Source organism: Hypanus sabinus, chromosome 3 (genome assembly GCF_030144855.1).
Source record: "Hypanus sabinus isolate sHypSab1 chromosome 3, sHypSab1.hap1, whole genome shotgun sequence".
NCBI lineage: Eukaryota > Metazoa > Chordata > Chondrichthyes > Myliobatiformes > Dasyatidae > Hypanus > Hypanus sabinus.
Genome location: NC_082708.1, coordinates 31,166,803 through 31,194,103, shown reverse-complemented (window position 1 = coordinate 31,194,103; position 27,301 = coordinate 31,166,803). Strand labels below are relative to the sequence as shown.

The following is a 27,301-nucleotide window of genomic DNA, read 5'->3' as shown; positions in this document are numbered from 1 at the left end:
ATTTAATCAATCTCTGCTCTAATACAAGTTTGCACATCAGGAAGACAACAACTGACACTTCCCCTACCTTTTCCTAATCTGCAATGCTGCCTTCAAGCTCAGAATATTACTGAAGAATCTGTGGGCAAACCCCATTTTGCCCCTGGGCCCCATTCAACTATTCAATGTGGTCATCATTGATCATGAACTTAGGTACCCAGTTCCTACATATCTATCTATATCTTATCATCCCTTAAGAAATGGCCTGTGAAGAAATGTATCTTTATCTTGATTCCGAATTGTATTCTCCATATCCCACTATGACTCCTAGTTCTGGACTCAAAGACATCTTCCTGTATCTCATGTGTCTGGTCCTGTTACAAATTCATAGGTTTCTATGAGAGCTCCTGTTATTCTTGTATATTTCAGTGAAAATAGGCCCAACCAACCCAATCTTTCAAAGAACATATATGTCTTCATAAACTAACCTGAGATACATTTTCTTGTGGGCATTCACAGTAAACACACAGTAACACAGAATCAAAGAAAAACTGCACACAAAGACAGACAAATAACTAATGTACAAATGACAACAAATTGTGCAAATACAAAAAGAAAGACAAAATAATAATAAATACATAAGTAAGTAACAAAAACTGAGAACATGAGCTGCAGTGTCCTTGAAATTGAGTCCATAATTTGTGGAATCAGTTCAGTGTTGGGGTGAGTGATTTTATTCACTCTGGTTCAGGAGCCTGATGGTTGAAGGGTAATAACTGTTCCTGAAATGAGTGGTGTAGGACCCAAGGCTCCTGTGATGACAGCAGTGAGAAGAGACCATGATGTGGATGACCTGTATCCTTGATGATGGATATCTACATATCTATCTATATCTTATCATCCCTTAAGAAATGGCCTGTGAAGAAATGTATCTTCACAGCTTTTCTGAGATAGCATTCATTGTAGATGAGCTCATTGCAGGGAGGGCTTTACGTGCAATGGATTGGGCTATATTCAATATGTTGGAGGAACTCAGCATGTCAGGCAGCATCAATGGAAATGAGTAGATAGACATTGTTTCTTCAGGACTTGGCCCAAAACATCGACTCTTTATTCATTTCCATAGTTGCTGCCTGACATGCTGAGTTCCTCCAGTATTTTGTGCATGTTGCTTTGGATTTCCAGCATCTGCAGAATTTCTCAAGTTGATGGGCTGATTCCACTACCTCTTGGAGGATTTTCCATTCAAAGGCATTGGTGTTTCCATACTAGGCCATGATATAACCAGTCAGTATACTCTCCACCTTGCATCTATAGAAGTTTGTCAAAGCTTTAGATGACATGCTGAATCTTTCACCATTTCTGCCACCACAGGAATCAGAGTAGTTAAGCTTCTTTGTACTCATTTATATCAAGCATACCTTTCCTCAGATAAAGCACACAGAACTCCATTTGGGATTTTACCAACACCTTATGTATCTACAAGAAGATATCCATGTTCCTGGACTCTTATCTTCCTGCAATAAAGACCAGCATAATATTCGCTCCTGCATTTAGCATTTCATAGTTTCTTTTGGAGGAAAATAGAGGAATATAGTAGCACTGATTCTCTTCTGATTACATGCATTCTAGAATCACACTTGTGTTTCAAGTGAGACGTATGATGTCAACCACGCAAGTCCCAGAGATGAAATGGCTTATCTTCAGGAGCTCAGCAAAGAGAAAGATCCTGGTCAGGTAGTGAAGATTAATACTGAAGTTGCTATTATATTTAATAATTTACTTAGTTTTAATCCAATGAAATTTAACAAGGTACATTAGCTGAGTAGTTTTTAAATCAGTTGTTCAAAGTGGTGTGTTTCATATTCTAACATTTAATTTTCAGTCATTCTCAGTGTCCTGTAAAGTCCAGCCTTATTTCCAAGAATACAATTTCCATAGGTCTGAGGTATGGGTAGCTTCTTTCTGAAAGTCCCAGAATCTGAGTTCTCTGCTGAGCTGAAAGATCATCACTAAGTTCTATAAGACCATAAAACAGGAACAGAATTAGGCCATTCAGCCCATTGAGTATGCTACACCATCCCATCATGGTAGATTTATTTTCCCTCTCAACCTTGTTCTCCTGCCTTCTCCTGTAACCTTTGACACCCTTCTGAATCAAGAACCTATCCACCTGTACTTTAAATATACCGATTGACTTGGCCTCCACATCAGTCTGTGGCAATGAATTCCACAGATTCCCCACCCCGGCTAAAGAAATTCCTCCTCATCCCTGTTCTAAGGGGGCACTCTTCTATCCTGAGGCTGTGCACTCTGGTCCTAGAATCTCCTGCAATTGGATACATCCTCTCCACATCAACACTCTATCCAGGCCTTTCAATATTTGGTAAGTTTCAATGAAATTCACCCCTCATGTCTTCTAAAATCTAGCGAGTACAGGTCCAGAACCATCAAACACTCCCTATATGTTAATTCTTTCATTCTCTTAAATATGGGCCCAAAACTGCTCACCATGTCCCAAATGCAATCTAACCAATGCCTTATTACATCTCAACATTCCATCCTTGCTTTTTTTCACTAATACTCATAAAATGAATGCCAATATTGCATGTTCCTTCTTTACTACTGACTCAACCTGCAAGTTAATCTAGTTAATCTTTAGGTATGTTGCACTAAGACTTCCAAGTCCCTTTGCACCTCCAATTTCCGAATTTGCTCCCTGTTTAGAAAGTAGTCTTATGCCTTGGTTCCTTTTACCAAGATGTGTGATCATACAGTTCCCAACCTTGTATTCCATCTGCCACTTCCTTGCCCATTCTCCTAATCTTTCCACAGCAGGCTAGGCAGCATCTATAGGAAGAAGCGCTGCCGACATTTCGGGCCGAGACCCTTCGTCAGTCAGGAAGAAAGGTCTACCAGCATTTTGTGTGTGTTGTTGTTTGAATTTCCAACAACTGCAGATTTCCTCGTGTTTGCTCCTAATCTTTCCAACTGCTTCTACAAGACTACCTTCTCTGCCTCCTGTCTTTGTATCATCTGCAAACATGGCCACAAAGCCATCAATTCTGTAATTTCTTTGGCAATCTCTCTTGCAATCCCTTTGGTAGGAACTTTCTTTTGCTAGTGCTGCTGGAATCAGGTGACAGTTTGTAAGAACTTATGCACCTTGCAGCTCTGGTGTCATCAAGCCAGCTGAACAACAATCACATTAAAGGATTCACATAGACAGCAAGAAGGAACCAAAATATGCAAATTTTAATTCATTTTTCAAAGCCTAAACATTGTGCCAAAGGAAGATTAGATACAATACTGTGCAAAAGGCATGGAAACATATATATAGCTAAGGGGCCTAAGACATTTGTAGTAATTTTATGTATTGCATTGTACTGCTGCCACAAAAAAAAAAGAAATTTTGTGACATGTGAGTGATAATAAACTTGATTCTGATTTGGGTCTCTTTTGGGGACAGAAAGTGGGAAGGAGATAGGGAGAGGGGAATCATGGTTGGAGAAAGGGGAAGGGAGAGGGGAGGGAGCAGTAAGCACCAGAGACTGATTTGTAATGATCAATAAACTAATTGCTTGGAATCAAATAACCTTGCCTGCTGTCTCAGGGCTGGGTGTGTCTGCACCCACACCCCGCCCCCGCCCCCCCCCCCCCATTCCTGGCACTGCTTCTTTGCCACCGGTCCACATCCCTCCCATGGGGCTCCAGCCTTGCGATTTCCAACATCCTTCGCTCCCAACAGATTTACAAATTCTCTCTCTGCTCTATGCTGACAAATACAGTACTGTGCAAAAGTCTTAGGCACCCTAGATTTTTACCTAAGACTTTTGAAGAGAAATATGTACAGATTAGTTTACAAGATATGTTCATCAGTATTTGGAATGATAATGTAATGACAAATAATGTTGTCGTTATGCTCTTCATGGCCTTTTCCATATTATGGTAGGAAGATTCTTGAACTTTCATGAATTTCAGGTTCTTTAAACATACAGTACTGTGCATACTGTATATATATATATCTGTAAAAATCAAGAGATTTCTTACCGTTCCAAATTCTTACAAGATTTCTTAGAATAATGAAACTGATTACCAGTCTCACTGTCATTGCTACTGAACATAATCCTGTAAAATAATATTCTGCCTGTACATATTTCTCTTCAAAATTTCAATGGAAAACAGAAATGAGAGTGTATGTGCAGAAATGTGTCTGATTGCCCAGGTTCAATGATACAGTGTTAGATAAGTTTCAGTCACTCCATTTAAAAGAAACTGCACAAAAATAACATATAAAGAGAATTTCATGGTTTATCATGTTTTCTTCCTCCCAAAATTTAGATCATGAATCAAAACGAACTCCAGACCACAGACACATTAACAAAATAGTTATACAATAGGAACACGTTCTCTCGCGTTCTGAATTTTTTACTCAACCATTCAATATATTTTACACTTCCTAGGTTATTGAGGAAGAACTGAAACAGATGAGATTTCACCATTCATTGGAAAGTGAAGAAGTAGAACAAGAACACAAGGTGAATTGTGAACTCTCATTTCCTGGCAATACTTTGGAGTATGTCACTGTTCGTAGTGGATTCCCGATGCAGTATATTTGAAAGGCAATAATCTTAATGTTTCATAATAAATAGTTACACAAAACTTCTCTTCCTCAAAAGGGTGGTATAAAGTTTGAAATACGGCTGGATGGAGAACTGCATCATGAAGATTCCCAGCAAAAGGAGGTAAAGGAAATGGCTGTTATGTCTTCTAAAAGAAAAAATTAGTGTGGACCCTCTTAAAATGTACTGATTCCCTGGAAAGAGGGAATGGTGAGATATGATCTTATAGGGGTTTATAAAACTATGAGGGCCATAGATAAGGTTGATAAGCACAGTCTTTTCCCCTGAATAGATTAATAACCATTCTCTTAAAATATAATATCTTGAGCAATCTAAAATAAAGAGGATGACTAGTAAGGAAAAGCTCACAAATTCTTAAATTTTAGCAGGCATTTTGCTCTAAAATACTTGGGGGATTAACATGGCCTTCACCAGCAAATGTGATGTGTTCAGAGTGGTTGGATTTAGTGAAGAAAACTTCCAACAAGACAATCAGAAGGACATATTAGGGTATTTGGCCTGGTCTTCCCACTTGCCAAGTTAAAGCAACCGTGCTTAAATTTTACCTAAGGCTTGGATTGTAAGTCAGATGCAAGCAGCTGTCCATCTACATATGATTCATTGACAACACTGTTATTCTCACTGATCCGGAAGTGACCCAATGCTCACGTTGAGTAAAGTTTGCAGAATTTCAGTCACTTTGTTTATTTTCTAAGACAAATCTGACAATGAGTAACATCTTTCCAATGAATTACAAAGGTACTCTTCCAAAAGTAACAGAAGGTACTTAAAAAGAATGGTTGTTTTCCCTCCACCATAATGGAGAGAACCTTTGACTGTATCTGAGCTACTTTCCACAACTCTGCTCTCAGTCCCTCTTTCCCCTAGATTGAACAAGGATAGTGTGCCCTGCATTGGGTTTAGGAAGTCAGGGATGAGGAAATCCCGTGAAGAATTTAAAAGGATTAAGATTTCTTTTAAAATGGAAATCACAAGGCCAGGAAGAGGGAATAAGATGATCCTGGTAGGAAAGTTTCAGGAAATTCTCAAGAGCTTTCTGTAGCTATGTTATGAGTAAAATGATGGTTGAGAAGAGAGTAGGTTCACGAGAGATTAACAGGGCCACCTGATTCTCGACCCATAGGTGATGGCTGCCATTTTTAAGGTGGTTAAATCCTCACCATAGAAATTGTAAAAGAAAAGAAATTGTAAATGCCCTCATAGAGATATTTGTTTAAGCATTAAGCACTGGTGAAGTTCCCAAAGATTAAATGGAAGGTGGTTAATGTTGTTCCATTGTTTATGAAGTGTAGCAAGGTCACGCTTGGAAACTACAGGCTGGTCAGTATGACATAAGTGGTGGGGAATTTACTGGAGGGAATTCTGAAGACAGGATCTGCTGGCATTTGGATAGACATTCCAATTAGGGATCTGCATGGCTTAGTGCAAGGGAAGTTGTGTATAACGTGTCTTTTTTAGTTTTTTAAAGAGGTATCAACAAAGATAGATGAGGCTAGGACAGTGGAGGCTGTATATTTGGACTTTTGCAAGGCTTTCGACAAGTTCCCGCATGATGAGTTGTAGAAGGTTTGTTTTCAAAGAATCCAGGGAGAGTTAGTTAAGTGGATTCAATATTAGCTCAGAGTTGGGAATCAGAGAGTGATGTTTGAAGGTTTTCCCTTGGAATGGAGGCCAGTGACTAATAGTGTACTGCAGTGGTCAGTTTTGGTACTCTTGCTATTCGTTATTTATATAAATGAATTGGGTGGAAATATACAAGGCCCAATCAGTAAGTTTGTGGATGGTAAAAAATTAGGAGGTATTGTTGACATTGAAGAACGTTATCATAGTTTACAGGGGAATCTTGATCAGAAAGGAAGTGGGCTGAGAACTAGCAAATGGATTTCAATACAGAGAAGTGTAAAGTGATGCATTCTTGGAGAGTCAAACCAATATAGGACTCATACTCTGAGGGGGTGTAATGGAATATAGGAACTGAGGAATAGAGTGCACAGTTTGTTGCAAGGGGCATCACAGGTAGATAGGTTGGTGAAAAAGGCATTTAACATGCTGGCGTTCATCAGTCAGGGCACTGAGTATAGGAATTGGGACATTGTTGTAGTTGTATAAGTTGTTGGTGAGGTTAAAGTTGGAGTACCTTGTACACTTTTGGTCACCCTGTTTTTGGAAAGTTGTGGTAAAATTGAAAAGAGTGCAGCAAAGATTTACAAGGACGCTGCCAGGACTAGGTGCCTGAGATACAGGGAGAGGTTGGCCAGGCTCAGTCTTTTAAGAGTATTTTCCTATACATTAGACTATGTCTTGACCTGCTATTTGCAAAGCACCAAAATGTAACCCTTCTTTAAAATTCTTTAACTTCCCCTATGATCCCCACTGAAACAATGGCCTCAAATTATCACAGGTATTGTCTTTGCCCCAATCCATTCCTTCACCAGCACCACCACCATCTTTTTTTATACATCTGGAGTTTTATAGCACAAAATCCGGTCCTTTGGCCAAACTTGTCCATGCCAACTAAGTTGCCCATCTGAGCTAATCCCATTTGGCATGTATCCCTCTAAACCTTTCCTATCCTTTTACCTGGCTAAATGCTTTTTAAACATTGTAATTGTACCCTTGGTTCAATATACCCACCCACATCTGTATGGAAAAACTTGCCTCTTAGATCACTTTAAATCTTTCCCCTCACTGTGAACCTATGCCTTCTAGTTCTAGATTAATCTATTCGGGGGAAAAGACTGTGCTTATCAACCTCAACCTTATGGCCCTCATTGTTTTATAAACCTCTATAAGGTCACATCTCATCCTTCCTTCTTTCCAGGGTTATCAGTCCAAGCCTATCCAGTCTCTCCTTATAACTCAAATCCTCCGGTCTAGGAGGACTCTCTAGCTTAAGCTCAGATTTCTAAAGCATGGTAACCAAAACTGCATTAAGCGGCATCAAACTAACATAATTGTAGCCTGACATTCCAACTGGTAGAAATCATAGAAAACAGGCCTTTCAGCTCAATTCATCAACTCTGACAATTTAATTTAATTTAATTGTGAGGAATAATGAAGAGCCCAGGCAAGCTGAACTCAAAAGGCATATTTCCCTTCGCAGAAATGTCAGTAACCTAGAAGGGTACATTTTAATTCAGTCAGTCAAAGAATTTGAGGAGAGTTGAAAAATAGTCAGTCAATGAGTCTAGAACTTGCAGGATAAAAGGAGAAAGCTGCACCTCACTTTAAAACATACAGTATGAAACCTTTGAGAGCCATCTCAGAAGGGCTATAACCAAAACTTGGGAAATGAGATTAACCAGAAATCCATTTCTGGTAAGCAAGTATATGATGAGTGAAATGTCTTTCTTTGGTGCCATGAATTTCCACAAATCTAAAATTCACCAAAATTACAATACTGCCTTGAATTTGAGATAATTATTGTAAAAGATGAATTAGCAAAGATGCTTTGTATGCTAATATATTTTAGGAATTGGATCTTTTAAACAAGAGACTGACCCACAAGGAAGGTAACAACCTTAAACAAAAGAAATGGCAGTTCATCAAGGCAGGAAGTTTTATGGATGACCTAGCGAGTAAAACTTTGGAAGTTACATCTTCTCACATGGAAGGTACATAATAATTTTACTGTTCATTCATTTTACTCTACTCTAGTGATGTGTTTCTAATTCCCATATTAGCACCATTATTTAACAATCAACAGTTTCTAATAGTTAAACTGTTAATAAATATAACTGAATGAAATGTAACAATTTTAGTCTAACATTGGGTATCTAATATGTTTCCCTATGTTATTAGATTGTTAAGTTATTAAGTTGAACAAGAGAGTGCTATAAGAAAGATTATTGCCACCTTCTCAAGGACTTTTGGGAATGGACAATAAATACTTGCCTCACCAGCAGTGTCTAGGTCCTGAAAAATAATTTGTTAAGTTTCCGATTTGAATCTAATTCACTCTATTTCTATTCTATTCTATTCTTTTGTTTCTCTTACAGTCCTCCAATTCTGCTGCTTAAGAACAAAGACATCATTCACAAAAGCCATAGGTGCCTCATTGTTCTGTCTTGGGTCACACTTACAGCAGTTTGTGACTTCAAAATTTTGAGTTAGGTAACAACTGGTCAGGTGTCAGATCTCTCAGTGGGGGAGCATTTTGGAGATAGTGATCACAATTCTGTCTCCTTTACCATAGCATTGGAGAGAGCAAGGAACAGACAAGTTAGAAAAGCATTTAATTGGAGTAAGGGAATTATGAGGCTATCAGGCAGGAAATTGGAAACAGACGTTGTCATGGAAAAGTACGGAAGAAATGTGGTAAATGTTCAGTTGATATTTGTGTGGAGTTCTGCATAGGTACATTCCAATGAGATAGGGAAGTTATGGTAGGGTACAGGAACCATGGTGTACAAAGGCTGTAATAAATCTAGTCAAGAAGAAAAGCTTACAAAAGGTTCAGAGAGCTAGGTAATGTTAGAGATCTAGAAGATTATAAAGCTAATAGGAAGGAGCTTAAGAAGGAAATTAGGAGAGCTAGAAGGGGCCATGAGAAGGCCTTGGCAGGCAGGATTAAGGAAAACCCCAAGGCATTCTACAAGTATGTGAAGAGCAAGAGGATAAGACGTGAAAGAATAGGACCTGTCAAATGTGACAGTGGGAAAGTATGGAACTGGAGGAAATAACAGAGGTACTTAATGAATACTTTACTTCAGTATTCACTATGGAAAAGGATCTTGGTGATTGTAGTGATGACTTGCAGCAGACTGAAAAGCTTGAGCATATAGATATTAAGAAAGAGGATGTGCTGGAGCTTTTGTAAAGTACCAAGTTGGATAAATTGCCGGGACCGGGTGAGACATACCCCAGGCTACTGTGGGAGGCGAGGGGAGGAGATTGCTGAGCCTCTGGCGATGATCTTTGCATCATCAGTGGGGATGGGAGAGGTTCCGGAGGATTGGAGGGTTGTGGATGTTGTTCCTTTATTCAAGGAAGAGAGTCGAGATAGCCCAGGAAATTATAGACCAGTGAGTCAGTGGTTGGTAAGTTGATGGAGAAGACCCTGAGAGGCAGGATTTATGAACATTTGGAGAGATATAATATGATTAGGAATAGTCAGCATGGCTTTGTAAAGGGCAGGTTATGCCTCACGAGCCTGATTGAATTTTTTGAGGATGTGATTAAACACATTGATGAAGGAAGAGCAGTAGATGTAGTGTATATGAATTTCAGCAAGGCATTTGATAAGGTATCCCATGCAAGGCTTATTGAGAAAGCAAGGAGGCATGGGACCCAAGGGGACATTGCTTTGTGAATCCAGAACTGGCTTGCCCACAGAAGGCAAAGAGTGGTTGTAGATGGGTTACATTCTGCATGGAGGTCGGTGACCAGTGTTGTGCCTCAGGGATCTGTTCTAGGACCCCTACTCTTCGTGAATTTTATAAATGACCTGGATGAAGAAGTGGAGGGATGGGTTAGTAAATTTGCTGTTGACACAAAGGCTGGAGTTGTTGTGGATAGTGTGGAGGGCTGTCAGAGGTTATAGCAGGACATTGATAGGATGCAAAACTGGGCTGAGAAGTGGCAGATGGAGTTCAACCCAGATAACTGTGAGGTGGTTTATTTTGATAGGTCAAATATGATGGCAGAATATAGTATTAATGGTAAGACTCTTGGCAGTGTGGAGAATCAGAAGGATCTTGGGGTCGGAGTCCATGGGATGCTCAAAGCAGCAGCGCAGTTTGACTCTGTGGTTAAGAAGGTGTATGGTGTATTGGCCTTCATCAATCACGGAATTAAATTTAGGAGCTAAGAGGTAATGTGGCAACTATATAGAACCCTGGTCAGACCCCACTTGGAGTACTGTGCTCAATTCTGGTCACCTTACTACAGGAAGGATGTGGAAACCATAGAAAGGATGCAGAGGAGATTTACAAGGATGTTGCTTGGATTGGGGAGCGTGCCTTATGCGAATAGGTTGAGTGAACTTGGCCTTTTCTCTTTGGAGTGACAGAGGATGAGAGGTGACTTGATAGAGGTGTATAAGATGTTGAGAGACATTGATTGTGTGGATAGTCAGAGGCTTTTTCATAGGGCTGAAATGTTTGCTACAAGAGGACACAGGTTTAAGGTGCAGGGGAGTAGGTACAGAAAAGATGCCAGGGGTAAGTTTTTTACTCAAAGAGTGGTGAGTGCGTGGAATGGGCTGCCGGCAACGCTGGTGGAGGCAGATACGATAGAGTCTTTTAAGAGACTTTTGGATAGGTACATGGAGCTTAGAAAAATAGAGGGCTATAGGTAAGCCTAGTAATTTCTAATGTAGGGACATGTTCAGCGCAACTTCGTGGGCCAAAGGGCCTGTATTGTGCTGTAGGTTTTCTATTATAAAAATTGTGACATGCCACAGAGCTTCTTTCCCCAGAAAATTTATAGCAATGTATGACCCTATATGACTGTTGCTGCACTTAATTTCTCCTTTATTTAGCTACTTCTGCAGTTGACCAGGTCATTGTGATGGAAGCAGATGTTTCAAGAAACAGGAATCAATGGGAACTGAAACGACCTGATACTCTGCTGAATGCACTAATGGCTGCTGAACTGTCTTCAGTTGGTCTGACTGTTTCTGCAGACAACACCGGTAAAGAAAAATTTTGCATTTAAGTAGATATTACAGTAAAGTGGAATTTAATTACAGTGAGATAAATTTTAATCAGAAAAACATTGTAAGTTCTAAATTATGTACTAGTAAAACATAAATTTGTGACATTTTTTAAAAAATCAAAATTAATTTAGAAAATGTGAACTACATCCCTGCTTTAATAACAACAAAATGTACAAAGAAATGTGTATCGTATTATTTTTGAAAAACGGTTTATCCAAATCTGAACACTTAACATTAAGTATAAAGATCATTAGCCCAACCTTACTGGCTTATTTCCGAAAACACCTTCCTTTCAGAAGCCTTGAAATGTGTAGCTCTCCAAATATAGGGCAAAGATATGTGATGTTCAGGAGCTGAAATTAGTTAATCTTAGCAATAGTGTAAAGAGTACAGATATGCATATCACACCCTCCATTGTAATTGCTAATTGAGAAGAATAAGTTTGTATGGTTGCTAGGAAGATACAGTAAACCAAAGTCAATGGCTTCAGATTTTTCTGTATTTAAGGACATTTCTGCCCATTTTGTACTGGATGTCTGACAATCCAGGGACAGAGGAGGGATAAAGACAGATGGTGTAAGGTTCAGATAGATGCTGTTAGTATAGATGTGAAAACTGGTGTTGTTTCATGAAGATGCAAAATAGGAGATGGGCAAAGACAATTCTTTGAATCTTGGAGTTTTCCAGAAGTGATAGAATGGATACTGGAACAGAAACTGATATTGATTCTCTAGCACTGATTGAATAAAATATTAACAAGAAACACAAGAGATTCTGCAGCAATTTCCTAATACCTGTAAATCTATACGATAAATAAAGTTGATTTGTAATTTTAATTGATTCTTACGGTAACCTTGTTAGCACTGCATCGGAAATATACTACACATTTGGAGGAACTGTGTCACCAATGAGATATTAATCTCAGATGCACAGTAAAATGCATTTTTTTTGCAAAAGGCCAGTACACGGGTGTAACATAGAATTAGGAAAGCTAACAGAATGCTTTAGTAATTTCTATAGTATGTTGTCACTACATGCAATAAAAATGACACTCAACAATTATACAGAATAAAGTACCTGGTGATTAATTTAGTGATTTGGTTTGAAGTAGTAAAAGTAATTATTGGTACAGAAGTGAAGTAATTGCCTTTTCATATGGTACTGGATTTTCCTACAACAGAGAAAAGAGAAAACCTGTGTTCACTGTATCCCAAATTAAGCCTCCGCTCCATTTAGTCTTTTGTTGCCTTTTAATACATGCCTATTATTGATTCACCCATGTTTTGGTTCAATAGATGGTAGATCAACTCCTTTGAGACCAACAGAGGAGAACAGTGATTCTGAGTCAAATTCTCTCTCTGACATCGAAGTAGATAATGAACGACTGGAGCCCAGATCTGATGATGATGACACGTAAGCATTTCCTTTTACTGTTAGCTTACCAAAACTTGTCAAATGTCAGTCTTTATGCTCCAAATGACTCTTATCCCAACCTTCTTTAAGTACAACTGGAGTAAAGGTAATTTAAGCAGCATTTAAGCAGATTTTCTGCTACACAGCTCCAGCAAGCCAGGTTTAATCCTGACCCTTGGTGTTGTCCACTAGGCATTTGCACAATCCCCCCATGCCCATGTAGGTTCCATCCCACACCTAAAAATGTGCAGGATGCCCAAGTTGGTGAATAGTCTCTAGGGGAGTGAATGGGAATGTGGGGAGAATGCGTGCTTGATTGTCAACACAGACTTGGTGGGTCAAAAGAGCCTATTACTTCCATGCACTTTAACATATTTGGGCAATTACATTCCAAAGCCACACTAAATTAAGCCATATGAATGTATCCTGATGCAGGATTTTCACATGGGGAGAAACAGATAGGATAAAATTACCATTTTCCCCAGGAAGAACAGAATGACTCTACATAAAATCCATGTCTTTCACAGTGACCTTGAAGTATTTCAGATTTTACACAGGTCACAATTGCTTTGGAAATGATCCAATTTAAAAAAATACGGTTCTAGCTTCATTTTGAGTTGCAAGATTCAGAAGTTATGAAGTGTTACAATGGACTATTTTGCACTGACTTGCCAACATTTTTCAATGTTGTAATGTACAACCTTATATTATTGTGACATTTCTATGAATATTTATTCTTTAGAAATTTTGAAGAATCAGAAGATGAACTCACAGAACAGCTGGTGGAGTCCTTGCAAGAACTAATTGGTGAACCAGCAGAAACTGATAATAATGAAGGGAAAGGAGCTAGTCAAAGTATACATGGTGGACAGGGAGAGGAGAGTGAGGATCTCACGGAAATGAATGCCCTCAATACTGAAAGCAAGCCAGGGCAATGCTGTGATCAAAACAAAATGCCTGTACCTGATTCAGTTAAGACTGCACAGAACAAAATGCAACTTCCTGAGAATGTTTATGGGTAGTTATATACTCTACAGCCAATGAACTAGAATGTCATTCCAAACATCCCAAATCTAGAATTTTGATTATTTTAGACAAAAACTAATTCCTCAAGCTGTTACTTGCATATATTCTATTTTGACTTTCACTTGCAGTAACCAACTGAACAGACCATCCAATCTGCATCAGATGAATATATAATTATTTTATGTTCCTCCCCAGCGAGTAAATGTGTGTAAGTATGGTCATATCTGGAAAAAATTAGCAAAGTTGCCACCTTAGCAGAAACAGTTTTAGGTCTGCTTGCCTACTCATCACATGGAATTTACTTATTTGGTCTCAATATTTTTTAGAAAACATGCCATTGAGCCTGTTCGTAAAGATTTTAAAATAGATTTGATTGGCACCTTTAAAGAACTATTAAATTTAATACCAATTATAGGACAGTTAATCATAATCTGTCTGATGGAAGCATCTTCTGATGTATGAATGCACGATTCAGCTGTGTGGTACTGCTGCTGCTGCAACTACACGTCTTGCATCCATTGCCATCTTGTGAGAAGAGGACTTAAAATTAACAGCCCTCTTCTCACAAATATTCATTTTTAAAAACTTTTTTCTTGTTTGTGCCCACCACACACATTGTGAGTTATGGATCCAGTGACATTTGCAGGAGTAATCAGTGGCAAAAGCAGCTATTTTTGGCAACACTGCCAGAGGTGATCAATGAACAGTGCTTGCTGGAGTAAAGTCCCAATGTCATACCAGGGACACGTACTGTGTCATGTGGCACCACAATTATGCTCATTGGGATACAATAGGAATGGTTCTGAACACTCAGAAGTAGGCATACAAGAAGTGATCTGGAGCAGACTTTGCCAGCAAACATTCAAAAAGCAAATTTAAAGTTCAAACTTTGAACTTTAAAAAATTAAGACTTTCTGAAACAGTAGAATACAGCAAATATTCAAGATATTATAGCTGCAATTTTCCTCCAAAACGCAATTTGGTTGACACCAAATGAGGGTAAGTAAGAGATTACCACCACATGGGCAGTCAGCTGTTCCCCAGTCAGTGTAATTCAGATTGCAACAACTTACAAGCCCTACTGGCTGAATATACAGTGAATTCAGGTTAATTGTGCCATCGGTTAATGGGGGCAGCCAGTTATTTGGAACAAATCTTAACAAAAACTATTAGAGAAAATAACTGGATTTCTTTCATTTATTTAGAACACTTTTCCAGTTAGTTGGGTCAGGAGACTGTTGCTGAACAGTTTCTAACTAGCATTAGTCATGTGCACTTATGTGGCCATTAGATACTACATCATGCTTCAAGTGAACAGGTTTTAAATAATACCAGTTGCATATACAAACAGTAGTGATTTTTGTCACTGTGGTTTCAAGCATTCAGGCATGGAGATGCCAGAAATAGCTGGGAGTGAAAGTAAAATGATTTCACTACTTCAACAAGTTAGGAACCATGAAGAATTTGAAGGTATTGACAATCATCTTGAAAGTTACAATGAAATTGAGGATTTGGAGGATGGAATCATTAAAAACATTGAATAAAGGTAGTTCATTATCCTCACTTGATGTCCACGCTGATATTGTTCATTTACAGTAAGTCAAAAGAACACACAGTGTACACTGGGTGAATTCCTCCATCAATAGCAATTAGCAACTAATACACAGTTTTATGGTACTGTAGTAATATTGGTAGTATTCTAAGTTATTCCATATTTCATTTAATTATGTAATTTTTTACCAAAATGTACTGGTCCTGATGTTCCCCAATGAACTGGAATCCACTGTAATTGCAAATGTTTCTGAATTAACTTTAGCACTCCCATTCCTGGGTCTGCCATTCAATAAATAAAGGAGATACTGCCTCCTGGTAACTGTTCAATTGTCTGTTATCATTCGTGACTAAATCTGTTTTTGCATGCTGCTTGTATTCTGTGCTGCAGTTTCAGCAGATTAACAACTCAATATTAGGTACATGGTTTTAGACCTGGCAAGACCTTCTGCATCTCACAAATCAGCATCTATCTGACCTTCATCCAACAATGTTGATATACTTACCTTTATAATCTAAGTTTTATGGCTATTGTACTCTTAGCAGTTGTTATTATCTTTACACTTCCTTATGTCAAGTTGTTTATATCACTACTGAAACAGCAAACAAGGCAAATGAACTTGAAAATAAATTAAACACCTGATCTGAATAGGACTTTTATGGTCATATTTATTGATGAACAAAATGTAAACATTCTCAAATATATACAAACTATTATATAATATTGTGCATCGTTTTGCCTCTCCTCCCTTAGGATGGAGAATAAGGAGAGACTCCCTATTTTACAAATATTATTTAATAATCTTAGCTTGAGCCATTATTTAGACACATTTAGTAATCATCTTGGGCTAAAGAAAGGTTCCAAAGCAGATATAAATGATATTTCAAACTCATGGTCGGAGAATCTGCTCACAGACTGGCGTGCATTCTTTCTAATTTCCATTTTCTTTTCAGGTGATAGTGTTAGAATAGTATTCATAGCATCAGCATAACTTTCTTCACTGTCTGCCAAGAAACCTGTTTCAGCTCCATCATAAGGTACCACAATGTCAAGCTTGGGCCCGCCTGAGTTATGGGCCAGAATAATGGTTCCTGCGGCCATGCATTCCACAACACCTATATAAAAAAAGGTGAGAAAATGATTGATGAGGCAGCTCAATAATGCAGTGACAAAAGCACATTCATTATCATAGCATTAGGAACTTAATAGTTTTTTTGCAAAATTAGTATTTTGGAACTGTCCACATGGATAGTTGTAGACTACAAATTCCCATTCCATAAATCCCTTCCTTTTAAAGCAACCATTTTCTAGGCTCTCTCGATACAGAATCTTCGTGGTGATTCAATGCCTATCTATAGACTTATACCAGGACTACATGGTAGTACAAAAAGATATCAAAAGTTGATTCAAACCACATGTTCCAAATTTCCCGGTTTTAGTCTAGCCTCAATTTTTTTTTACTTATTTTTCTTAACTAACTGAAATTTTAATCTTTTGGTCACATCGCATCTTTCTTTTCAATGGCTCCTATTGAATGAAGGGATGGAATTTTGCTGCATTTCCCAACAGATTAAGAAGTGCCACCACAACCACATTTAAATACCTCAAAGAAAGCAATTCAGCCTCAGTCTATTGGTCCTACTGAATGAACTGCAAAGGGGATTAGTTAGCACCTGATGCAACTTCTTGTTTAACAGCTGTATTATTAATATGCAGAAAGTAAAATTGCAAAAAGAAACTACATACCTAAATTGTTCATCACCTAGTACCTTTAAAATTACATGCAAACACAATTGCAGTGTGAAAATCAATTATGACTCAGGTAGATTTACTTTTTGCTGTTATGGAGTTGGGATTTAACAGGGCATTTGTTCTAGGATGGAGAGACATGGAGAAAGGGAAATTTGTTGTCCTATTGTTTATATGCTCATCTGTATTTATTTCAGTTGCACTGATTTACTATTCCATAAACATAAATATGTTACTTATCCATGTAGTTTTGTTTTGAAGCTTAAGTTGTAGTTAAGACTATATTTATAGGCAATCCCTTAAGCACTTAATGCTAAATATCTCAAAAAGCACACCATGAGTCTATAATACTTTAAGCATTAAATTTTATATAACCGTAAAGTGCATGCCAGGTTCTTTAAAATGGTCCAAGTCAAAAGAAACTTGCAAAAATCACAGCCAAGATGTACATAATTATATAACATGCTCACCTATACCAAAATGTTCATTCCACATGGTATGCAGACCAATAGTAGCTTCAGACAGATGTTTTTTAAGTTCTTCAAATGAAATGTTAATCTTAAACTCAACTTTCTCTTTTACCTCTAAATTCTCACAGAGTTTTTTTAGGTAAGATACTCGTTCTTCATCCTCAGCATTACGGCACCCTCCAATCAGTATTAGTTTCACACTGCACATCTGAGTACATTTCTGAAGGAACCGATGGAAAGCTTTAATTTGTAGAGTGTGGTCCTTCTCTGGCCGAAACTGCGCAATTGAAACAATGGAATGTTCTGTATTGTTACTGTCATCTTCTAATGGAATATTTAACAATGTCTGAACGTCACAAGGTGGATAGACAACGTGGGTTCGATCTCCTGCTTTCCAAAGAGCGAGAATATGATTCAGAGTCCATGTGGAATTTACCATTATAATGTCACTGCAGGAACCAACCAATCCATATAGCATGGCAAAAATATGATAGTACACAAGTTTGAGATTGCTCAGGACAGGATTGTTTGATATAAAAGCTGCATTGTTAAATCTTGGGTTCCTGTCCTTCACCACGGAGAGCATGTCCGTGCTAATGGTAGGATAGTGAACATAGCATGCTACTTGGCAACCACCTAAGTACTTGAAGAGAGGAAGCACATATGCATAGCCCATGGAATCTATACAAATATCAGGAACATACTTCATAAGGGCCTCCCATCCAAGCAAAACAGATCCCAGACTTTGACCTAGCAGTGTAAAATATGGATAAAACTTAGCTTCCACAAGATATCGCTTTTCAAGAAAAATAAATTGAACAGGTTGGGGTAGTTTGATATTGAATCGTCTGTATGCTCCAGCGAGTATTTCTTGATCTGTAACATCATAATCTCCAGTGTAAATGATAATTTTAATATTGTTGTATCTGTGAATCCCAAAACATAAAAATTAGAACAGGACTAACAAAATGTATCATTTTTGTAAGTGCAGGCATATTATAAAAGATACTTTATAGCACACTTGATGATTTTGATACATAGCAAGCATACATTAGCAACATTTATGATAAATGCATGGTGGTGGTAATTTTAGTTATGCAGAATTAATTCATAGAATCTGATTAAAAATATTTCACTTATTTAAATATATACGCAGCAGGAATCTGCAACAGCTTTCAATGACATTTGTACTATTTTGATATTCCTTGAATTGTGAATGTTCGATTCATGAATTTTCATTCTAATAACATTAATTTCTTAAGCTGACACGAAAGAAAGACTGGTGATGCTGGAATCTGAAGCACAAACAATTTTCTGGAGGAACTCAGTGGCTCAAGCACCATCTATAGGAAGAAAGGAACTGTTGATATTTTGGTTCAAAACTCAGCATCCTTTCAGTTCAAAGTCCTTTCCTATCATAGCTGCTGCTTGATCTGCAAGGTTCCTCCAGCAGATTGCTTTTTCACCCTATATAAGTGTTCCTTGATTGTTAAAATTATTTTTATTGTAAAGAGTAGTCTGCAGATAGAGGACAGAGAGGAATGTCTGGAAGCCATCAATAACATGCTATGCAGGCTCAAACATGCATTACGAGTGTAATTTTACTACTACAATAACTCAGAAGTGCAGCAAAAACTGTGGGGTCTGCTTCAGTGCAGTATAGCCCACAGTAATCTTTTGACAGAGCTACAGTTATAAATGCATGATAGAAGCACATTTATTCTATGCAGAGACACAGACACATTGTTGGGCTGGAAGGGATCATGTGTAGGGAAAAACAAGATCATAAATTGATTTGAATACTATAAAAAGTTGTCAATGGGCTATAAGTTCGCCTTTTACCTGTAGTCACAATTAAACAAAATATTTTTATAATTTAATTAATCTTTTAGAAAATACTTTCCAAAAAATGTTAAATGAAAATACTTTACAAATTGAGACTCCATATGAAGTAACTCACCTTTCCTGTAAAGCTCTTATTGCACACCATAACACCCTTTCTCCTCCACCCCCAGCATTGCAGTAAGGGTGAAAGAATGCTACTGCCAAAGATTTCTTGACATTGTTTCCTGGAGTTTGAGATGCTTTCTTCTTTGAACAGATCCAGAATCGGATGATTAGCAAAATAACGATGAGGGCAAACAGTAAACCAGTGGTTACAAAAAGCATGGGAGTGATTAACGAAAAAATAAACCTAATAGGGGAAGAAAAACAATATCAATGTTTGTATCACAAATGTAAAAATCTTAGACTTTAGAAAATGGAATTTTCTTGCCACACTATTTGTAACCTCTCCCCTGAAGTTGGCTCACTTGGGAAGACACACAGAAGTTTTTTAATTATATTGGAACTGCTTTGTATTAACCCTCTTACTCAGAAGTGGTCTAAGGAAATCAACCATCTCTTGTAATTTGCCCAAAGTACCTAAAAACATATTTTAGTAGTATACTTGTAAAATTCAGAAGCAATCACTGTAAGAAGGCAGGATGTGGTGGTACTGTCCACATGGATATATTCCCAACACATTCATCTGTGGAATTTAAATTCAGCTAAATAACACAGAACTCCTCCAAATGGACACAGAAGAGACTGCAGATACTGGAATCCATTGTAACAACCAAGGCGCTGGAGGAACTCAGCAGATCAGACAGCTTTTGTAGCAAATAGTGGATAGTCAAAATTTCAGGTCGAGTCCCAATGAAGAGTCTCAGCCCAAAACATTGACTATTTCCATCCATAGGTGCTGTTTGACCTCCTGCACCCGGTTTGTTGCTGTGGAATTTAACAAACTTGTCCTCAAAGTTCAGATCCCTGGATGGAAAGATTTGTATAGGTATGAAGTGAGTATGCACACTATTAAGAGCCTGCAACTAAGATGTCATAGTCATCAGACAGAGTGGAAAGTTAAATCCGAGTAGCTAAACTGTATATGGATAGTCTCAGAATACATTAAACATACTGTTGGAGAATTTTTTGAATCATAATCATGACAATTTTCTGAATTGTCTAATTCTATTTGTACAAGTACAGGTGGCCCCCATTTTTCGAATGTTCGCTTTATGACACCTCACTGTTACGAAAGACCTACATTAGTTAACTGTTTTCGCTAACAGAGGGTGTTTTCACTGTTAAGGTAAAAGGCAGCGCGCGCCCCAAGCAGCCAAGCTCCTCCCTCGAAACTGCATTCTAGCCGGCATTGCCTAAACACGTGTCGATTTATTTTGTGCATCCCTTAGCAAGATGAGTTCTAAGGTTTTGGAAAAGCCTAAAAGAGCCTGTAAGGGTATTAGACTTAGCGTAAAACTAGACATAATTAAGCATTTTGATTGTGGTGAACGAAGTAAGGACATAGTTCACGTGTTGAACCTGGCCTGCTTCCACCATTCGCCCTACAGTATTTACACACAGAGTAAGAATCTTGAAAGCTGCCGATGTTACTGTTGGTTCTGCTCGTAGCAAAGTGGTCTCTTAGTTGGCATCCAATAATGGATAGAATGGAAAGTCTATTGCTTGAGTGGATTGATGGGTGTACAAAGCATGGTGTTCCATTAAGTTATCTTACACTTAAGGAGAAATCAGTCATTTTAATAAGCTGAAACAGAAAGCACTCGACAATGGTGATGGAAGTGTTGTGAAAGTGGAATTTAAAGGTAGTCATGGGTGGTTTGGTCAGTTTCTGAGGCGAGGGCAGCTTCATAGCTTAAAGTTTACCGAAGAGAGTGCTTCGGCTGATACTGAAGCTGCCGAAAAGTTCCCAGAAGATCGGAAGAAAATAATTACAGAAGGTGGCTATTCGTATAAGCAAGTATTTAACTATGATGAAACTGCAATTTATTGGAAAAGAATCGCCAAGCACCCCAACCTTCGATGACTCAGCCTAACACATCATCATCATCATCATGTGTGCTCGTTGTCTTCCCAATTCCGGTAAGTGAAACTACACTGTACATACATTATTTCTACTTTATATATGCTGTGTATTTTTGTGTGTTATTTGGTATGATTTGCAGCTTCATAGCTTAAAGATTACTGGAGAGACTGCTTCCGCTACGTAGCGAGATTATACGCTATGCTAGACAGTGCTGCAAAGATTGCAGAAAAGTATTTCTACTTTATATAGACTGTGTATTTATCATATCATTCCTACTTTTACTATATGTTACTGTTATTTTAGGTTTTATGTGTTATTTGGCATGATTTGGTAGGTTATTTTTTGGGTCTGGGAACGTTCGCAAGTTTTTCCCATATTAATAAATGGTAATTGCTTATTCACTTTCCGACATTCCAGCTTACGAACCGTTTCATAGGAACAGTCTACCTTCGGATAGCGGGAGAAACACATCATCAACTGGTTGGCATCTGAATGTCTTGAAGGACAATGGCTTATCATCATCATGGGTGGAAGATACTGAGATGCTCAGTCGTCAAAATCCCCCTCTCGACCTCACCAATGTCATCCAGATGAAAGCTTATGAAGCAGTATGTTTGGCACCAGCTTGGCTGCAGGAGCTGCTGGAAGGATGTTCAGTGACGTCCAGCTGCCTGAGGGGCTCCACTCCACATGTCTGCGTTACACCCATAGCCTTCGTCTCTCCTAAGGCTGCTCACAAGCTATTCACCTATAGCTGGGGACCTGGTTCACGAACACCAGGGTGTGTCTACACACTGGTGGGCCTGCGCGCTCCGTGTGCAGGAGGTCCTCTGTAGTTTAGCCTGTGTCTGAAAGGAGTTCAGTTTCTGCGTGTCGCCAGCCAGGAGGCACTACATGAGGCTTGCTGTTGGGAGAGGCTACGTACTGGCAGGGAGAGACTTACACATTCAGATCTCCCTTTCACAAGACTTTGCCAGTTAAGCACCCCAAAATTGCACCTCCCCAGTGGAGAACATGTTAGGCGGGAATATAACCAATATACTACCAAGGACTCAGCAAATTTTAAAATCAATTCTCAAGTGGCAACTCCTGCCTTTTCTCCTTAACCAGAAGCATAACACTATACTTCGCATGATTCCCTTGTACTACCTCAAAGAACTTGTGCTTTGAAATGTTCTGTACAGATGCCTTGATTTCACTGCATCTCAGTACATGCAATCGTTGTAAGACCATAAGACCCAGGAGCAGAATTAGGCCATTCAGCACATCGAGTCTGCTCTGCTATTCCATTATAACTGGTTTAGTATCTCTCTCAAACCCATTCTCCTGCTTTCTCTCCTTAACCTTTGATGCACTGATTAATCAAGAACCTATCAACTTCTGCCTCAAATATACCCAATGACTTGGCCCACACAGCAATCTATGGCAAAGAATTCCACAAGTTCACCACCCTCTGGCTAAAGAAAAATTTCCTCATCTCTGTTCTAAGTGGATGTCCCTCAATTCTCAGGCTATGCCCTCTGGTTCTAAGACTCCCTACTATAGGAATCTTCTTCACATCCATTTTATCCAGACCTTTCAATATTTGATAGGTTTCAATGAGATTCCACCTCATTCTCTTCAATACCAGCACATCTTTTCTTAGATAAGGGGCCCAAAACTGCTTACAGTACTCCGTGCGATCTGACCCATGCCTTATAAAGCCTCAGCATTTCATTCTTGTTCTTATATTCTAGTTCTCTCGAAATGAATGCTAACATTGCATTTGCTTTCCTTCCCACCGACTCAGCCTGCAAGTTAACCTTTAGGAAATCCTGCACGATGACTCCCACATTCCTTTACACCTCTGATTTTTTGAATTTTTTTCCCCATTTACAAAACAGTCCACTCCTTTATTCCTTCTGCCAGAGTGCACAATCATACACTTCCATACACTATATTCCATCTTCCAATTCTTTGAACATTCCTCCAATCTGTTCAAGTCCTTCTGCAGACACCCTTTTTTTCTCAACAGTTTCTGCCCTTCCACCTATCTTTGCATCATCCACAAACTATCAACTCATTCATTCAATTCACTGGCATACTGTATAATGTGAAAAGAAGTGGTCTGAACACCACCCCAGTGGCACACCACTTGTTACCGGCAGCCAACTAGAAAAGGCCCCCTTTATTTCTATTCTTTGCCTCCTGCCAGTCAGCCAATCTTCTATCCATTCTCGTACCTTTCCCATAACACCACAGGCTCTTATTTTGTTAAGCAGCCTCATGTGCGGCACCTTGTCAAAGATCTTCTGAAAATTCCAAACAAAGAACATCCACTGACTCTCCTTTGTCAATCCTGCATGTAATTTCAACAAAAAATTCAAACAGATTTATCAGGCAAGATTTCCTCTTTGGAAAAATGTGCTGACTTTGGCCTATTTTATCACGTGCCTCCAAGTACCCCAAAACTTCATCCTTAAAAATGGACTCCAACATCTTTCCAACTGCTGAAGTCAGGCTAACTGGCCTATAATTTCCTTTCTTTGGCATCCCTCCCTTCTTAAAAAGTCAGTGACATTTGCAATTTTCCTAGAAACTTGAACTTAAACGCGCAACATCGTGGGCAGAAGGGTCTTAATGTAAAATTCAATTTTATATTATGTATGTAAAATACTGGAGGATCTCATCTGTAGAAGGAAATGAACAGCCGACCCGTCATCAGGCCAATTAGTCCATTGTTTTAAGTGTATTGCTCTAGACTTTCAGCATCTGCAGAATCCCTGGTGTTTCCGTATTTGCAGTGAGCTCAGTTCTCCATGAATGATCCTCCACAGCTGAAGCAACCGAGCGGCTACACCAACCCCAGACACACGGTGGCTGCCCGGCCGAAGAGCGAAGCCCCCGCTCCCCTTTCCTCACCTCAGAAACTCACACACACACCAGCCACTCGCAGCCATGGGTGACAACACGACAGCTTCACCTCCGACCCGGACCTTCTCTCCGACCTCCAGATGTACTCTAGATAATTTTTAAAAAGATTATATATATTGTAAAAATTTATTCCCGCAGAACTATTGTCGCAACAATTAAAAAAAAGGAAAGGTGGTAGTTAGACCAGCCTCTTCAGAGAATGCCCCGTGGCGGTGACGTCACGGGCAGGGGCGCACGGCGCGATGGCGTCACGCCCGCTCGCTCCGGCCGGCGCGATGGCGTCACGCCCGCTCGCTCCGGACGGCGCGATGGCGTCACGCCCGCTCGCTCCGGACGGCCGGGCGCGGTTCGGTGATCGGATGTGGGTGAGTGACAGGTGACCGCGACGACTCGCCGACCTCTTTCAGTCCCGCCGTAATTTCTGCAGCTTAAAAACAATGCCCCGCATGCCATATCTTTACACCATCATGTCAACGTTTGGGAGTTTTGAATCTTGGAGAGTGGCACTGCTTTGTTTATAAAGTTACATCCGCAATCCCCTTTGAAGATGGTGACAATTGCGGCACTTCGGACACGTTCGCCCCTTCCTCAGGCGGTTGTGACTTTGTGTTCTTACCTGTAAAAAAAAATCCGGATTCCTGCAGGACTGCTCTCAGCTCTTGTGGCTTTTACGTTGACATACAACTCTCTTGACGTTTGATTACCACAACTGAGATGCCGGAGGAACTCTGGGGGTCAGGCAGCATCTGTGGAGGGAAATGGACTGTCGAAGATGCGGGCAGAGACCCGTCATCTGGCCTGGACAAGTTGAAGCGTCTGCACTCGGAATGTCCACTGCCTGTTTCTCTCCACAAAAGGGCCCGACCTGCTGAGTTCCTCCAGCATCTTGTGTATTGCTCCGGGTTCCTTCTGTTGTATTTCCATTCGACTGCTAATTGGACGGGGTGGCTGCAAAGCTGGACAAGATAGATTGGCTAATATTAAACAAAAAAATTTATTCAGTGGTTTCTGCCCCCTACTTTGGGAGAACACAGCACATTTGGCTCTCAATGTTGTGCTAACCTATTAATCTAATCCATAACTCTTAAGTGTCCCTATTGCATCACATCAGCCTCACCCCAGCAGAGTGCTCCTGAACTTATTACCCTGTTTAAAAAAACCTACCTTTGACTTCATACCTTTCTTCCACTCACCTTTAGTGTATATCCTCTGGGACTGGCCATTGTCCCCTAAGTGAAAGATGCTGGCTTCCCACTCTATCTATGCCTCTCAGAAACTTTTACACCACTATCAAGTTGCTTCTCATTCTCTGGCTTCAAAAGTATAAAGCTCTAGCTTGCTCGACCTTTCCTTAAAGTCATGTTCTCTAGTCAAGCAGCATCCTGGTAAATCTCCTCTGCACCCTCCATAAAGTTTCCACATCCTTCCTGTAATGAAGCAACCAGAACTGAATACAATACTCCAAGTGTGGTCTACCCAGAGTTTTATAGAGTTGCATCATTAACTCACAGCTCTTGAATTCACTCACTCAGCTAATGAAGGCCAGAACACCATGCATCTTTTTAACCACCCTATCAACTTGCACAGCAACCTTCTTTCTGTTCCTCCACAATGCTAAGAACTATGCCATTTAACTTGTACTCTACCTCCTGTCAGGAAATGTTGGGGAGACTTGACCCAAACACAGCAGTAGTTTAATAATAAACTGCAAAATTACAAGCCGGGGTGGAGGTGGCCGCAAAACAAGAGAGACCAGTTACTAAACATGACAAAGCAACAAGGTATTTGTTTGAGGTTGGATGGTTCAAACAAGTGACCAAGGATTGTGGATGAGAGCTGGGTTTTAATAGGCAGCAGGTGATCAGTTGGAAATGAGTGGCATGTGACTCCTGTTCGCTGGGTGGAAACTGGGAGGTGACTGCCAGTGTATCATTGTACTCTTCTCTAGGTTCAACTCCATCTTCCACTTCTGCACCCAGATCTATTTTCATCCCGTTCTAACCTACAACAACCTTCTGCGCTACCCACGACACCATCAACCTTCATGTCATCTGTAAACTTGCTAATCCATCCTTCCACTTCCTCATCCAGGTCATTTATAAAAATCACAAAGAGCAGCAGTTCCAGAACAGATCCCTGTGGAACACCACTAGTTATCGAACTCCAGGCGGAGTATGCTCTGTCTGCTATGACCCTCTGCCTTCTGTGGGCAAGCCAATTCCAAATGCAAGTAGGCAAGTTTCTGTGGATCCCATGCCTCATCACTTTGTGAATGGGCCTGCCATGGGGAATCTTGTCAAGTGCCTCTCTAAAATCCATATACACCACATCTACCAATCTACCTTCATCAATTTATTTTGTCACCTCCTTGAGAAACGTAATCAGGCATGACCTGACCCTCACCCAATTTTTTTTCCCAACAGATACTGTCTAACCTGCTGTGCATTTCTAGAAGCTTCTGCTTTTACAGGACATCTCTGCATTATACTGGTGGGGGGGCAGGTTTACATTCGTAGAAAATGGGGCCATATTGTTTTCTGTAACATAAGGTGTGATGCATCCATGAAGGAAAGCAAGCTGAAAAAAATTTAAATAAAATAAAACTTTTTTTTGTTGGTCTACAAAATTTGTAGACTTGTAGACTTGCCTTCAAAAGTTCTGTGAGAAAATTTTATTCCATAATTTAAAATACTAAGTAGTGATTCGTGAATTCTATACGAGGGAATTTCCTTCTCTAATTGGCTATAATGTAGGAGGTCACCTGTATTTTCTAGTTTGCTGTCAGATAGAATCAACGTCATTCATACCATGGGCAGTCATTGCTGAGATGTTCTTGAGAATGCTCCTGCAAGTGGGTTCAAGCAACCCCTGAGATCTTACTTCTCATCAGAGTGGGGCATGTGGATTTTAACAAAATTTGAGAATTAGGAGCAGCCCTATGAGTCTTAAAATAAGATAAAAATTCAGAACAGGAATAAACTGTGTGATACCTTCAGTCTGCTCTGTAAGTTTTTTTGGCTGTTCTTC

The 27,301-nt window shown here is 39.5% G+C and overlaps 3 protein-coding genes across 7 annotated transcripts in view; 2 read left to right on the top strand and 1 right to left on the bottom strand.

The window, feature by feature from the left end:
• The window catches only part of LOC132391156 (serine/threonine-protein kinase Nek5-like), a 49,797-nt gene extending 33,893 nt beyond the window's left edge, over positions 1-15,904 (top strand). For all 5 annotated transcript variants that reach the window (XM_059963999.1, XM_059963996.1, XM_059963997.1 and 2 more), the window contains 7 exons: positions 1,612-1,716; positions 4,443-4,517; positions 4,659-4,724; positions 8,095-8,236; positions 11,104-11,256; positions 12,576-12,693; positions 13,436-15,904. In XM_059963999.1, coding sequence (XP_059819982.1) covers positions 1,612-1,716; positions 4,443-4,517; positions 4,659-4,724; positions 8,095-8,236; positions 11,104-11,256; positions 12,576-12,693; positions 13,436-13,715 — 939 coding nt within the window. In that variant the 3' untranslated portion in view covers positions 13,716-15,904. The remainder of the gene's footprint in view (positions 1-1,611; positions 1,717-4,442; positions 4,518-4,658; positions 4,725-8,094; positions 8,237-11,103; positions 11,257-12,575; positions 12,694-13,435) is intronic.
• Positions 15,905-15,922: 18 nt separating this feature from the next.
• alg11 (ALG11 alpha-1,2-mannosyltransferase) lies at positions 15,923-25,000 on the bottom strand. The gene is made up of 5 exons (XM_059963993.1): positions 24,891-25,000; positions 24,263-24,361; positions 19,451-19,684; positions 17,491-18,416; positions 15,923-16,386 (listed from the first exon to the last, which is right to left on the bottom strand). The coding sequence occupies exons 2-5, from the start codon at positions 24,298-24,300 to the stop codon at positions 16,109-16,111; spliced, it is 1,476 nt and encodes a 491-aa protein (XP_059819976.1). The 5' UTR covers positions 24,301-24,361; positions 24,891-25,000; the 3' UTR covers positions 15,923-16,108.
• LOC132391151 (copper-transporting ATPase 2-like) overlaps positions 24,585-27,301 on the top strand; it is a 113,561-nt gene continuing 110,844 nt past the window's right edge. The window contains exon 1 of the mRNA XM_059963981.1: positions 24,585-24,639. Within this exon, the coding sequence (XP_059819964.1) occupies positions 24,634-24,639 (6 nt within the window). The 5' untranslated portion in view covers positions 24,585-24,633. The remainder of the gene's footprint in view (positions 24,640-27,301) is intronic.

Coding starts and splice junctions, on each gene's coding strand:
- alg11 (XM_059963993.1), bottom strand. CDS start 24,300: ATGGCTGCGAGTGGCTGGTGTGTGTGTGAGTTTCTGAG. Junction 18,417..19,450: donor ATAAGAGCTTTACAGGAAAG/GTGAGTTACTTC, acceptor TGGGATTCACAG/ATACAACAATATTAAAATTA. Junction 16,387..17,490: donor GAATGAACATTTTGGTATAG/GTGAGCATGTTA, acceptor TTTTTTATATAG/GTGTTGTGGAATGCATGGCC.